Genomic DNA, 14,757 nt, shown 5'->3' with positions numbered 1-14,757 from the left:
TTTTTTGATGTTGATGTTTTCTCATGTGGATGCTGGGCGTTGGTGGGTGTGTTGAGGCCGTGTGTTTGACCGGGGGGTGTTGGTGGGTGTGTTGAGGCCGTGTGTTTGACCGGGGGGTGTTGGGGGGTGTGTTGAGGCCGTGGGTCTGACCGGAGGGTGTTGGTGGGTGTGTTGAGGCCGTGTGTTTGACCGGGGGGTGTTGGGGGGTGTGTTGAGGCCGTGTGTTTGACCGGGGGGTGTTGGTGGGTGTGTTGAGGCCGTGTGTTTGACCGGGGGGTGTTGGGGGGTGTGTTGAGGCCGTGGGTCTGACCGGAGGGTGTTGGTGGGTGTGTTGGTCTTTGCAGAGCTGTCTGGCGTGCTGCACCAGTGTCACATCCTGGCGTCGGAGATGGTCCACTTCATCCACCAGATGCAGTACTACATCACCTTCGAGGTCCGGACCAGAACCACACACTCCAGAACCACACTCCAGAACACACACACTCCAGAACCCACACACTCCAGAACACACACACTCCAGAACCACACACTCCAGAACACACACACTCCAGAACCCACACACTCCAGAACACACACACTCCAGAACCACACACTCCAGAACACACACACTCCAGAACCACACACACTCCAGAACACACACTCCAGAACCACACACTCCAGAACACACACACTCTAGAACCACACACTCCAGAACACACACACTCCAGAACCACACACACTCCAGAACCACACACTCCAGAACCACACACACTCCAGAACACACACACTCCAGAACCACACACTCCAGAACCACACACTCCAGAACACACACACTCCAGAACCATACACTCCAGAACCACACACTCCAGAACCACACACACCAGAACACACACTCCAGAACCACACACACCAGAACACACAGCTGCTTAACAGATATGCTTAACATGCTCAGATCTGACTCACACATGGGGCATGTGGGAAATGGGATTATTAAGTGTGTGTGTGTGTGCGTGCGTGCATGTGTGTGTCTGTGTGCATGGATGTGTTTGTGTGTGTGTGTGTGTGTGCGTGTGTGTGTGTGCAGGTTCTGGAGTGCTCCTGGGATGAGCTGTGGAACAAGGTCCAGCAGGCCCAGGATCTGGACCACATCATCTCCGCTCACGAGACCTTCCTGGACAGCGTCATCTCACGATGTCTACTGGACACCAACAACAGGGTGACTCACTCACACACACACACACACTCACACACACACTCTCTTACACACACACACACACACACACAGACAGACAGACAGACAGACAGACACGTACACGTACACACTCTCACACACACACACACACAGACATACACACACATTCTCACACACACACATACACTCTCACACACACACAGACGCACACACACACACACTATCATATCCTATTGCCTTCTAGACACACTAGAATCACAAACGCTTCGCACACACACACACACACACACACACACACACACACCGTGTGCTCTGTGTCCAGTAGTGACTGTCCCCTCCGTGTGCTCTGTGTCCAGTAGTGACTGTCCCCTCCGTGTGCTCTGTGTCCAGAGTGACTGTCCCCTCCGTGTGCTCTGTGTCCAGTACTGACTGTCCCCTCCGTGTGCTCTGTGTCCAGTAGTGACTGTCCCCCTGCTCCTCTCCCCCCTAGTCCCTGCTGAACCAGCTGAGGGCCATCTTTGACCAGATCATCGAGTTCCAGAACGCGCAGGACTCCCTGTACCGCGCCTCCCTGGAGGAGCTGGCCCTGCGCCTGCAGTACGAGGACCGGAGGAGGCAGAGGGAGAAGGAGGTAGGACACGCCCCCCACCTGACCTGGGGGAGGGGCTACGTACTGGGTGGGGGACAGAAGAGGCCGAGGAGGAAGAGGCATGGGAGAAAGTTTGAAAGGAAACGAGAGAGAGAGAATGAGACACAGAAAGAAAGAGAGAGACAGAGAGAGAGAGAGAAAGAGAGTGAGAAAGAGAGAGAGAGTCCAACATGGTAACCACGACCGGAACTGGGATCGTAGTAAAATGCCCGTTCAAAATGGCCGCCTTGCTCCAATTAAATCGCGCAGCGGGAACCGATACCGTACCCAGAGCCCCCCCCTCCTCCCAGCGGCCAAATCGATCTGTTTCCCCGGTCGCTCGCTGAGCCCAGATACAAAGAGCTTTCCCTCTCCAGGGGCCTCATTTATCATTGAGGTACGCCATATTTTACACGGTCTTTTTCGCGATTTCAGGCGTACGCCATTTCCCCCCCCCACATTGCGATCTATCAAGCCGAAAGGCTGAAAATTTAGTCGCCTTTCTACGCGCTTTTGTACGACACCTCTCAACTTGTCCTACCGATTTACACGGTTTTCTACACCCTTTTTGAACACAGGGGAAACTGGCGACGCAGGTGGTGCGTCGGTGAATTACTATGTTTGACGGAGAGAATAAGAGCGACAGTTCATGAACGCACAAACATGTAGGCTAATAGCCCAATTCAGCACAAACATATATCGCAATGCAAGATTAGACGTGTCCTCTAACCGGCTCATTCATGGTCCGATATGGATTTGTTCCCCAAACTGAACCTATGCGCTGTCCCAAACCTTTCCGCGCTATATGTCACACACCTAATGCCATCAAACGGCAATAATTGACCAATTAGATTGTCAGTAATATGTGATCATGTGGACCTGTTTGCTGTTTGGTAAGCATATAAATGACAGTCCTCCTGTGCGTAATGCGAGCCTAAATGAATCCGGCGCTACTCGGCCTACTGGCCGAGATAGAACTCCAAAGAGGTGACGGCGATGGCGACTGCACCCACATAAGGGCACCATCAGTGAATGAATACGTCTATGTGAATCGCTAAAATGTGCACACTATAAATACCCAAATCATATGTGACATGCTCATCACAAGTGTAGTGGCACGGTGGCCTGGCTCCACGCATGACTCATTCATCCTGGCGCACAGCAGGGTAGGGGCTAGACTGGAGGCAGGCGCTGCGCGTGACGGCTGGCTTGGTGTGTGCATAGCCAAGATACATATTCTTTGTCTTATTTACTTTAATCTTTATTAGCATTTTCCATCCATACAACGACAATACAATAAAACATAAAAACTTACAATAACAGCTTATGGGTACTTCCATCCATGCAGCTTTTTTTTCTTACTCAAATATGACAATTTTAATATTAGTGGTATCATCACACTTCCTTCTATAATCCATCCATTTTCCCATCTCCCTTCAAACTTTCCTTCCTGCATCCTCAATGCATAAATAAATCTCATAAATCTCCTCCACAACACCCACCACTGCTCCTTGGTTGGGGGTTCCACCTTATACCAAGCCCTCATTATTGTCTTTTTACTAGCAACCAATAGTACTTTCACTAGGTATCTGTCCCCTCCTTGTACATCATTCTGTTATGTTTGCCAAGATGTATATTTAAAGCTGCACCAATAAAAAGCTAGCTCTTCATTGGCGTGGATGGACGGTATTTATACTGGGGACTGAGTTTAACCAACTCGCTAGCTACTCGAGGACTCACGAGAACCCAGTTTCACTTGGTTACACCTACATAACCAGACCTGCAAACTCTGAGTAGTGAAAAATGTGACGCCATACAAAACTAAAACACTCTAGATTCACTGAAACTACCATGGTTAACATAAAAAAGGTGACTGTAGCCAAAAGGTGACAAGTTTGCAGGTCTGATAACACACTGTTTCCCTTTATGCATGTTTTTCTTGTTTTTGTATACAAAAATAATCTGTAATGTTCAACAAAACACAAAAGAGGACAAGATCAAGTATTTATTGGATACAAATTCATCAAGAAATCACCAGTACCTTAGAAAATTCAAATCATCATGTATGTAAGAGAAATGCATGAGGATTTAGCATGGTCCATCCTGTACACGAGTGACTGTGAAGCAACTGACATAGTAAACTGACACAATTAGGCTATAGCAAGGTCTTATCAAATATTGTCTTCATATACTGTCGAACAAAGTCTATGCAAATAACACGGTGGCTATTTGGGCCAACATCACTGTACCCAATCATTTACGTATTCTTTACCAAACAGAGAAATATGATCACACATGAGGCAGATGATTCATTCACATTATTCTGGGAACCAGATAGCTTTCTGTTAAGGCACTTTACACGCAAGATTAATTACTTACTATACAGCTCGTGCAAATATCGTTCTTCATCTCATTTTTGGCTGATTCCACCGTGTAGAGGTGTATGACCTCTGTAGAGGTGTATGACCTCTGTAGAGGTGTATGACCTCTGTCATGTGACACGAATAGCGTCTATTGTTGATTGAATGAGGATGTTGACATTCAACACTGCACCACCATTCAATGAGAGGGAAAAGGAATTGGAGTGCATACTCTTCACAATAAGGGCTTCACAAAGTCATACGGTAACACTGTTCTACTCACAAGAATGTCTAATTAGTTAACAATGTCATTTTGTCCTTAATAAGTGAACTCCATAGTGAAAAGGAAGCAGCCACTAATAAACACTCATTATTACTCTGACACAATGGATCAGTCTGTTTCTGGACACACAGAATGCTAACCCTATATAACCACTATGATTCAGGAGACGATTGGAGTACCTAACCTGATTACAAAACATGAAAATAATATGACTAAAAAAAAAACTCAAACTCTCATGAATCATTTCTGGACATAAAATCACACCTAGATGGTGAAGTAAGAGGTGCAGGTTCATGAGCACTCTCTACTGCCCTCCGCTGGTGTTCACCGGTATTGTTCTAAATCTCATGCCACAAACGGACACACACATCATGTATAGAAGCGGCTGCACATCTTAAAAACACAACGGAGGGTGCAAACAAACATGAGCTCAGACAAACACACACAACCACATGCACACACACACACACACACACAAACAAACATTCACACGCGCGCACATACATATACAAACACATGCGCGTGCACATGCTCTGACATGCATACGTACTTCATCTGGTGCTTCAAACTCCAAAGCATCCCAACCACATATCCCCTCCCCCAACACCTAGGGTATCACACCATAGCACAGCTGCTCTGGCTGGCTCCATCCTTTACTGCATGTGCAGCTTGTGAATCAATGTGATTCAAGATATCCTACTGCCTACCAACTCTCCCATTCCTTCCCCAACCACGAACCCCTCTGCACTGTCATCTAATACAATAGCATGACATAAAAACAAGGCTTTGAATACAGAATATAAAAAATACACAACCATTAATCAACCATATCAATCAATCAATCAAACCCAGTAAACATAAATAAAAAGCTGATCTAGATCCAAATTATTATTATTATTATTATTATTATCATGCATTCACTCCCTGGCTATGGACTAGCCCCATGGCTCTGTGCATCTTACTGTATCTGTAAGGTCACTTTTTAGAGGGGTTATTTCTGTATTTTATATTGCATATAGACAGCTCCAAGCCAAGAACAAACTGCCCTCTTTGCCTAGTTTAAATTTTATCAATCTCAACTATTGATATTGACCCTGTGCTCGACTCAACGGATGGTAGAAGACAGAAGAGCAGAAGACCAATTGTCCCTTAGCGTTAATAGTAACAAACAAACATAAATACAATCTTAAAAGGACAACTATTATTAACACTTGAGGAATTTTCAGGGCAGGTTTGCCTTGGCTGTGAGTTGTTTATGAGCTGTCTAGAGGCACTGTTCTCTGATACCCATACGATTTCTGTAAAGTGTAGTCTCTGAACCAAACAGATTCAAAGTCCTTTTTGCATTCACACCAGAAGCAGCGAGATGCCTGATTCTGGCCAACCAGCTTTTGCTAGTGGGCGTGGAAGCACATTGACATGAGAATACAAAAAGATAGAATGATAATCTAACTAGGAACACCAACAACCATATTACCTTCATCAAGTAGATTTTCTGCTGTACCTAAAAATATTTGCTGTCATCAATGAGTTGTTTTCCTGTCTTGTTCGAACTTGGTTTTGTTCTCCTGATTGGTTGTCTTAGACAGCTGCTGCCGAAAATTAGCATAGAATTCAAAATCCTCTCAACCCAGCCGACGACTGGGACGCTTCAAACACGACGCCCTGCTCCCCGTCACCTCCCACTCACCACTTTCCATTGACAGTGCATTGTAAATGGCCACCCCCACTCCCCGCCCCCCCCTGACCACCTATGGTGTGAATGCAAGGATATGCAACGTGAATAATACAGTGACATATCCGGCTCTAGTCCTCGTTCGGACGCTCGGTTTTGGACGGGAGCCAGCTGAACTGGTACCGCTCTCGCGGCGACAGCAGGTCCACTTCCAGCTTCTTCTGCTCTTTCTCCGAATCCACCGTCCTGTAGCCCAGCAGCGACATGGCGCCCTTGCACACCTCCTGGATGCGCCGCACCTTGTGGTGCGCCAGCGTAGAGCGCCAGGCCTGCGAGACATCCGCCGCGTTCCGCGAGGTGATCTGGAACGCCTCCTTCTTGGTGCCCTTCCCCTTCCCGTGGGTCACCCGGTAGATCCACTCCCGCAGCCTCTCCGTCATCTCCAGACCCACGAAGCGGTACATGCCCTCGATCTCCGCCAGCGGGTCGCGCACCATGTCCTCGTAGCGCACCATCTTGTAGCGCCCGCGCAGGAAGTCCGGCGGCTTGAGCTCGGCCGTCTCGTGGATGCGCACGTGGCTGCGGCAGATCTCGCGCATGACTCGGTACTCCGAGTCGTCCATGGGCGTCTCCCCTTGCTCCAGCACCAGGCCGTTGTCCCTCATCAGGGCGTTGGCCGACTGCTCCCGGGACCTCGCCACGGCCCGCGGGTCCCTGATCAGGTGGATGATGCGCAGGTTCAGGGTGGGGTCACGGAGCAGCGGGTAGAGGGGCTCCAGCTCGAAGAAGCGCACTTCCTTCAGCACCACGTGGCTGTAGGTGCGGCAGGCCTCCTGCGCCCCCTGGAGGCCGCGGGTGTCGCAGCGCTGCCGGCAGTCCGTCTCGTTGCTGAAGAGGTGGCGTGGCGTGAGCGGGCACGCCGGCGGCGAGCACAGGGCGCGGCTGTGGCTCCACATGAACAGGTGTGACACGTTGCGCTGCTCGGGCGTGTAGGCGTCCATGACCGACATGTCGCACTGAAAGACGCTGCGGATCAGGTCCCGAACCGCCATGCGCAGGGCCCGGGCGCCGGGCTTCCGGAGGGTGGTCCACACGTGCCAGGCGGGCTCCATCAGGTAGAAGACGGACGGGTGCTGGCTGAACACCTGGCCCAGGAAGGACGAGCCAGAGCGCCACGACGACACCAGCAGGACGTGCACCTTGCCCTGGGCGGGGTCGTGGCCGCACGGCAGGATCTGGACGTACCAGCTGAACAGCAGGACCACCGTGGCCCCCTGCAGGGCCACCAGGAGCAGCAGGGCCGGCGGGGTCAGTCTACAGCGAGGCATGGCGCTCGGGGGTGCGCGGGGGAGGGGGGGGGTGGGGGGGGTTACGACCCGTCACTCGTCAGGACCGTTCTCCCTCGGTCCGGTTCAGGCTTCCTCCCAGGATCTGGATCTCGCTCGGCTCCGACTCCGGTTCTGACTCTGGTTCTGACTCTGGTTCTGTCTCTGGTTCTGTCTCTGGTTCTGTCTCTGGTCTGGGAGTGCTGCAGCCGATGGACAGCGAGAGGAGAGAGGAGGGGAGAAAGACAGGGAGAGAGAGTAGGAAGGTTTGGGAGAGAAAGAGAGCGAGGGGGATTAAGAGAATGAAACCGTGGAGAGAAGGCAGAGAGAGAAAATTTGAGACATTTAGAAAGAAAGGTAGATGGAGAGAGACAAAAAACATGTTAGTCAGCTAATGGAATCCACATGTGCTACTCCTGTTCCCCTATAGAAATGCAGCATACTGTACGTATATAGTCACGGGGGTAAAGACCCCTTGATTTACAGTTAGTACAACCCAGCTGGGACGCGTCTCATAAGGCATTCCATATGCAGGAGGAGATGAAGCAGCCTACCCTGGTCCCTCTCTGCTCTTCCTGTCCTCTATCTTGATGTAAAACAGGTAAACCTTTGATACGTTATTACAGAGAAAGGAGAGGAATGTGAACTCAAGTAGGTTAGTTCCCTCAAAAAGTTCTTTCCAAAAGAATTGCTGCAGCAAGATCATCTTTCAATTCAACTGTATGTTCCACAATAGTCTAAAACGGCTTCTGCTCCCCACAGCTATCTGATTACAATAGTATTACAATACCAACTAGATTTATGCATTTACACACACAAATACACACCCACACAAACCCATGCATCCACACACACAGACACACACACATGCACACACTCTTTGTTCAATCTGGGACATTAAAACAGTTACAGTATGTTGCAAAAATACAATAGGAACATCACGTACCAAGCACAATAGGAACATAACATCAGACAATTATATTAATTACTGGGATGAAATCATGACTGGCTAAGGCTGTGGCCATGGGAACATGCTGTTCTCACTAAGGCCCTTTATAATCCTGACCAGACAAAACCAGAACACCTCATCTGTTCTGTTCAAACTGTTTTCATGGGCCCATATGCTGAATCACCCCCCTCCCACAAACACTATGACGTGGGGGGAGTGGCTGTGTGTGTGTGTGTGTGTGTGTGTGTGTGTGTGTGTGTGTGTGTGTGTGTGTGTGTGTGTGTGTGTGTGTGTGTGTGTGTGTGTGCCACCGTGTGTGCCACCGTGTGTGTGTGCAAACAGAATATAAATGCGTGTGTGAAAGAGAAAGAGTCCAAGAGAGTTTAAGGGAGGCGAGGAGGAAGGTAGAACATTTCACACAGTGACAGACTAACACAGACAGACATGTACTATACTGTAGATAGACTAAAGCCTAATTTAAGCCTAATTTATGCTTAGTCGAGCGACACTTTTAAAACCGTTGCCACTAACCATTTAAAACCGTTGACACCTTTGACGTCATGGGCGACACTTTTTTGTGAAAGTTGTAAGTCGCTCGACTAAGCATAAATTGGGCTTAACACAGACAGACGTACTGTAAATGGACTAACGCAGACTAACACAGACAGACATGTACTATAGATAGACTAACGCAGACTAACACAGACAGACATGTACTGTAGATGGACTAACGCAGACTAACAGACGTGTAGACTGGCATCAGACAGACACACAAGCAGACAGACAGACAAACAGACAGACAGACAGACAGACAGACAGACAGACAGACAGACAGACAGACAGACAGACAGACAGACATCCAGAGGGAGAGAATGTTCCTTGGTATAGCCCCACGTTGGAGGGGATTCATGGGAGCATACCATAATCTGAGTGCTTATTGGACAAGCCACGACAAGATCCGCTCTCCTTACCTCCCTCAGGGCTCAGGCTGTTTAAACAACTGCTTCTCAGCAAGTTAGCGGCACATCTCTCTGTCTGTGTCTCTCTCTCTCTCTCTCTTTCTCTCTCTCTCTGTTTCTCTCTCTCTCTATTTCTCTCTCTCTCTGTTTCTCTCTCTCTGTTTCTCTCTCTCTCTCTCTTTCTCTCTCTCTCTCTTTCTCTCTCTCTCTTTCTCTCTCTCTCTTTCTCTCTCTCTCTCTTTCTCCCTCTCTCTCTCTTTCTCTCTCTCTCTCTTTCTCTCTGTTTCTCTTTCTCTCTCTCTTTCTCTCTCTCTCTTTCTCTCTCTCTCTCTCTCTCTCTCTCTTTCTCTCTCTCTTCCCCCCCCAGCCGTGTTATCTCTCTGTCGCTTGCTCTCTCATCCCAACTCAAACTCAACTCAAACTTTATTTATAAAGCACATTTAAAACAACTAAAATCGACCAAAGTGCTGTACAGGTAAGTGAAAAATAAATTACAACAAAGACACAACCATCCCTGCACTTACCCAAACACAGGACATTATGAAAGGCACAATCATTTATCCATTCAAGAAGCAGCACACCCAGCCCTTCTGAGATAACAGTTTGGTATGAGAACAGTGGGCTAGATGTTCTTCAGAGAACAGAGCTGTGTGCAGATCATTTCTTATTTACTTTATTGATTATAGGTGTATGGATACATGAGGCACCATAGCAACGTCCACCTTGTCTTAATCTGCCTAGGATCACATATTTATCAAACAAGGATGAATAGCAGAGAGAAACAGGCAGCTCTCTAGGCTACTCTGTAGCTTGTCAGCATTATCTGATTCATCCCACAGAAATGTATCTAAACAATGCCTTTCTCTCAAATGACAACATTCTCTCAGGCTATATTGTGACAGGGTGATGTAGATGTTAGGGTGGTATCCAGAAATAACTAAAATTCCAAGTGTTTTTAAATCTGAATTTAAAGTAGGGCTAGGACTACAGTATCTAGGCTGTTTAAAGAGGGCAAATTTAATTTATAATCAGCAAGGAAAGTTGTCTGGGGTCTAGGACCCCTACACAGCACGACATGCCCACAGGTTGCAAAATGTTCGTGTACATCTTGTTTTATGGATATGGACACGCAGTCCACAAAAACTAGCTACACCTAAACTATTTGAAACATCTACACGATGTAGCCTAGTACATTTCTGGCCAGATAAAGTATATCGCCAAACATCAACATAAGTATGCTATATAAGACATGTAAACAGGAGACGTGTTTTTCACTCCAAAGTCGGAACACAGCTTGTGGACCGCCGCACCAGCAGACCATTCGATCCATTGCCCTTTTCGTGCGTAAATTAGCCTATAACGCTCTTCACGTAGTTATGCGCACTGCGGCTTATTCCAAGAAAGAATTTGAATTGTGACATTGTTATAAATCCACATACAATTACGCCAGCAGCGAAAACTATAACGACTAAGACCCGAGTCCCATGGAGTCGCCAGAAGGCTTCACACGGACAAGCTGTGGTCAGTGGTCAGGCGGTCCCCGGGCTCTTTTTCATTCTCTTTTTTGCGCAGTAGGCTAATGCCTTACCTTACCCTCAGCGTTGCCGGGCGACGACACCACAGTGACCGTAGAGGGCCCTAAAAAATAACGGATCGTTAACTTTCACGATTATCTGCTACCTCCAGAGTGCCCGTTTGTGCGTCCGCGGAGTTTTGAGACGTGGCCATGAGAGGATAGTAGCGGCTGGCAGTGGGATGGGCGGGGGACAGCCGGGGTAAGACGGAGGGGTGGCATTGCGGGCGGGACCTAAAGCACCTCAAGTCGCCGTCAGTGTTCCGTGGCTGGCTATGGCAGGGGAGGAGAGAACTGGGACTGAGGATCTCTGTGGGCTATTCATAAAAAATGAGCTGACGTAACGCGACCAGCCTATTCTGCCTTTACGCACACATTCGATCTGTGTTTAATTGGCCCTTTGAAAATAGCAAGGGGCCTATATTTGAAAATATGTTTCAATTCAGCACAATAACGTGTAAAAGGATACAGTTGGCCTACTCATGGATTCCAGACTAATCGAAGGATGCAGCTGGTTCCTGTTTGCCCGTCGCTCGTGTCCGGTGTAGATGTTCTGTCGTGTCGGAGCATGGGATGGAAAGGGCAACCGCGCGGAACTATTTATCTATTAGCATTGTTGAACACCTCTAAACTGTCAGGAGTTCCACAATAAGGTAAAGTATACAGGCAGAACTTGGGGTATAAAGACCCTGGTGACTGGAATGTACAGTAGGCCCTATGTGTCGGAGGGAGAGGCCGGTGTGGAGCAGAGGGGCATTAGCACTATGGCCTGATGTGTCCTGGACAGGAGGGCGCGGAGCTACGTGGGTGTGTAGTTGGACTGGCCTGCTGTATGCTACTGGCGGGGCTGACCGATGAGTTCATACGCTGGTAGGCCAGGATCACTGGACCAAAACACATCCACCCACCCACAAACCGCGCGTGCATATATACACACACACGCGCGCGCGCGCGCACATGCCCACAAACACGCACATGCATGGAAACACAGGAAGGACAGCGAGAGTGTGACGGCACTATTTGCAGTTACCTCCGCCCCAGCGAAAGCGCAGGGCGAGAGGTAATGTTTTCTCTGGCGTGTGTTTATTGGTTGGTTTATTTGCAGGATTACGCAAAAACTACCAGACCAATTTTCACGGAACTCAGTGGAGGGGTAGTATGGGCCAACTTAGAACCCATTCTAAGTTGGCCCATCAGGCCCACAACTAATTCTAATTTGATTTTGGAGCTAATTTGTAAGCTCCACTTACACATTAGCAGGGGGCATGATGACCATATGAAATGTTGAATATTGTTTTGTTTTTTTCTTATCTTGTTTTTGCACTAGTATTCTGTACCGCTCCTTGCATTGTCCTGTCACTGCACTGTCCTGTCACTGTCCTGTCCTGTCCTGTCCTGTCCTGTCCTGTCACTGTCCTGTCCTGTCACTGTCCTGTCCTGTCCTGTCCTGTCCTGTCCTGTCACTGTCCTGTCCTGTCCTGTCACTGCACTGTCCTGTCCTGTCCTGTCCTGTCCTGTTACTGCACTGTCCTGTCCTGTCCTGTCCTGTCACTGTCCTGTCCTCTCCTGTTACTGCACTGTCCTGTCCTGTCCCGTCCTGTCCTGTCCTGTCCTGTCCTGTCCTGTCCTGTCCTGTCACTGTCCTGTCCTGTCACTGTCCTGTCCTGTCCTGTCACTGTCCTGTCCTGTCCTGTCCTGTCCTGTCCTGTCCTGTCCTGTCCTGTCACTGTCCTGTCACTGTCCTGTCCTGTCCTGTCCTGTCACTGTCCTGTCCTGTCACTGTCCTGTCCTGTCACTGTCCTGTCCTGTCCTGTCCTGTCCTGTCACTGTCCTGTCCTGTCCTGTCCTGTCCTGTCCTGTCACTGTCCTGTCCTGTCCTGTCACTGTCCTGTCCTGTCCTGTCCTGTCCTGTCACTGTCCTGTCCTGTCACTGTCCTGTCCTGTCCTGTCCTGTCCTGTCACTGTCCTGTCCTGTCCTGTCCTGTCACTGTCCTGTCCTGTCCTGTCCTGTCACTGTCCTGTCCTGTCACTGTCCTGTCCTGTCCTGTCACTGTCCTGTCCTGTCCTGTCCTGTCACTGTCCTGTCCTGTCCTGTCACTGTCCTGTCCTGTCCTGTCCTGTCCTGTCACTGTCCTGTCCTGTCCTGTCCTGTCACTGTCCTGTCCTGTCCTGTCCTGTCACTGTCCTGTCACTGTCCTGTCCTGTCACTGCACTGTCCTGTCCTGTCCTGTCCTGTCCTGTCCTGTCACTGTCCTGTCCTGTCCTGTCCTGTCCTGTCACTGCACTGTCCTGTCACTGTCCTGTCCTGTCACTGTCCTGTCACTGTCCTGTCCTGTCACTGTCCTGTCCTGTCCTGTCCTGTCCTGTCACTGTCCTGTCCTGTCACTGTCACTGTCCTGTCCTGTCCTGTCCTGTCACTGCACTGTCCTGTCACTGTCCTGTCCTGTCCTGTCCTGTCACTGCACTGTCCTGTCACTGTCCTGTCCTGTCACTGTCCTGTCACTGTCCTGTCCTGTCACTGTCCTGTCACTGTCCTGTCCTGTCCTGTCCTGTCCTGTCACTGCACTGTCCTGTCACTGTCCTGTCCTGTCCTGTCCTGTCACTGTCCTGTCACTGTCCTGTCACTGTCCTGTCCTGTCCTGTCCTGTCACTGTCCTGTCCTGTCCTGTCACGTCACTGTCCTGTCACTGTCCTGTCCTGTCCTGTCACTGCACTGTCCTGTCACTGCACTGTCCTGTCCTGTCCTGTCCTGTCACTGTCCTGTCACTGTCCTGTCCTGTCCTGTCCTGTCACTGTCCTGTCCTGTCACTGTCCTGTCCTGTCACTGCACTGTCCTGTCCTGTCCTGTCCTGTCCTGTCACTGCACTGTCCTGTCACTGCACTGTCCTGTCCTGTCCTGTCCTGTCCTGTCACTGTCCTGTCACTGTCCTGTCCTGTCCTGTCCTGTCACTGTCCTGTCCTGTCACTGTCCTGTCCTGTCACTGCACTGTCCTGTCCTGTCCTGTCCTGTCCTGTCCTGTCACTGCACTGTTCTGTCACTGCACTGTCCTGTCACTGTCCTGTCACTGTCCTGTCACTGTCCTGTCCTGTCCTGTCCTGTCCTGTCACTGTCCTGTCACTGTCACTGTCCTGTCACTGTCCTGTCCTGTCCTGTCCTGTCCTGTCACTGTCCTGTCCTGTCCTGTCCTGTCCTGTCCTGTCACTGCACTGTTCTGTCAATGCACTGTCCTGTCTCATCTTGCACCCTGTCCAATGTTGTCTCTATGTTATGCACCACGTCCGAAAGCCAATTCCTAGTATCTTGAAAAACTACAATGGCAATAAAACAGATTCTGATTGTGAAAAGGCAGAAGCGTTTGATCCTGACTATAAATTTGGGTTCATAGTGCTATAGTATAGTGTTGTATCGCTGTGTAAATGTTTACAGCAAGATAGTAGCACTATACTATAAGTACTGCAGAATCTCGCTAGAGCCTCATCTCAGTTAGAAATGAATACGCCTGTTACACTGTCAGCATTCCAAATATAACAGACTTTTAATTCAATCTCTGTGTTAGTTTATCAACTTTGTAATTTCCTTCCTACACAAAGTTACCATGTAGATTCCGAATATGTGATCTGTTTATCAAAATAAAGCCTGTTTGAAAATGTTTTTGGACTGTCCCGGCAGATTCTGTAGCTCAAATAAAATCTAAACTACAATCTAAACAACTAAAATCACTTAGACAAGAGACGTGCCCTTTGTTTATGTCTGTTGCATAGCAACAGCCACACGGGACTATTTTCTCCAACGTTACTGAAATGCGATACAAAACATTGTTAAAACGATGTTGT

General features: G+C 49.1%; 2 protein-coding genes across 2 annotated transcripts in view; one reads left to right on the top strand and one right to left on the bottom strand.

Moving 5' to 3' along the window:
- LOC311321255 (gamma-tubulin complex component 3 homolog) overlaps positions 1–4,298 on the top strand; it is a gene marked incomplete at both ends in the record, with an annotated part of 11,155 nt that extends 6,857 nt beyond the window's left edge. The window contains 4 exons of the mRNA XM_084453200.1: positions 345–433; positions 1,064–1,195; positions 1,662–1,802; positions 4,275–4,298. Of these exons, the coding sequence (XP_084309326.1) occupies positions 345–433; positions 1,064–1,195; positions 1,662–1,802; positions 4,275–4,298 (386 nt within the window). The remainder of the gene's footprint in view (positions 1–344; positions 434–1,063; positions 1,196–1,661; positions 1,803–4,274) is intronic.
- A 1,950-nt stretch (positions 4,299–6,248) lies between these two features.
- Positions 6,249–7,445, bottom strand: chst6 (carbohydrate sulfotransferase 6; the record flags this gene model as incomplete). The annotated part of the gene is made up of 1 exon (XM_084453138.1): positions 6,249–7,445. One exon carries the CDS (start codon positions 7,443–7,445, stop codon positions 6,249–6,251), a length of 1,197 nt encoding a protein of 398 aa, XP_084309264.1.
- Between the last annotated feature and the right edge of the window lie 7,312 nt (positions 7,446–14,757).

This window comes from Borostomias antarcticus (assembly GCF_949987555.1).
Source record: "Borostomias antarcticus genome assembly, chromosome: 18".
Taxonomy (NCBI): domain Eukaryota; kingdom Metazoa; phylum Chordata; class Actinopteri; order Stomiiformes; family Stomiidae; genus Borostomias; species Borostomias antarcticus.
Note: the sequence above shows the minus strand (reverse complement) of the source record. Positions and strands in the feature narration are given on the sequence as shown.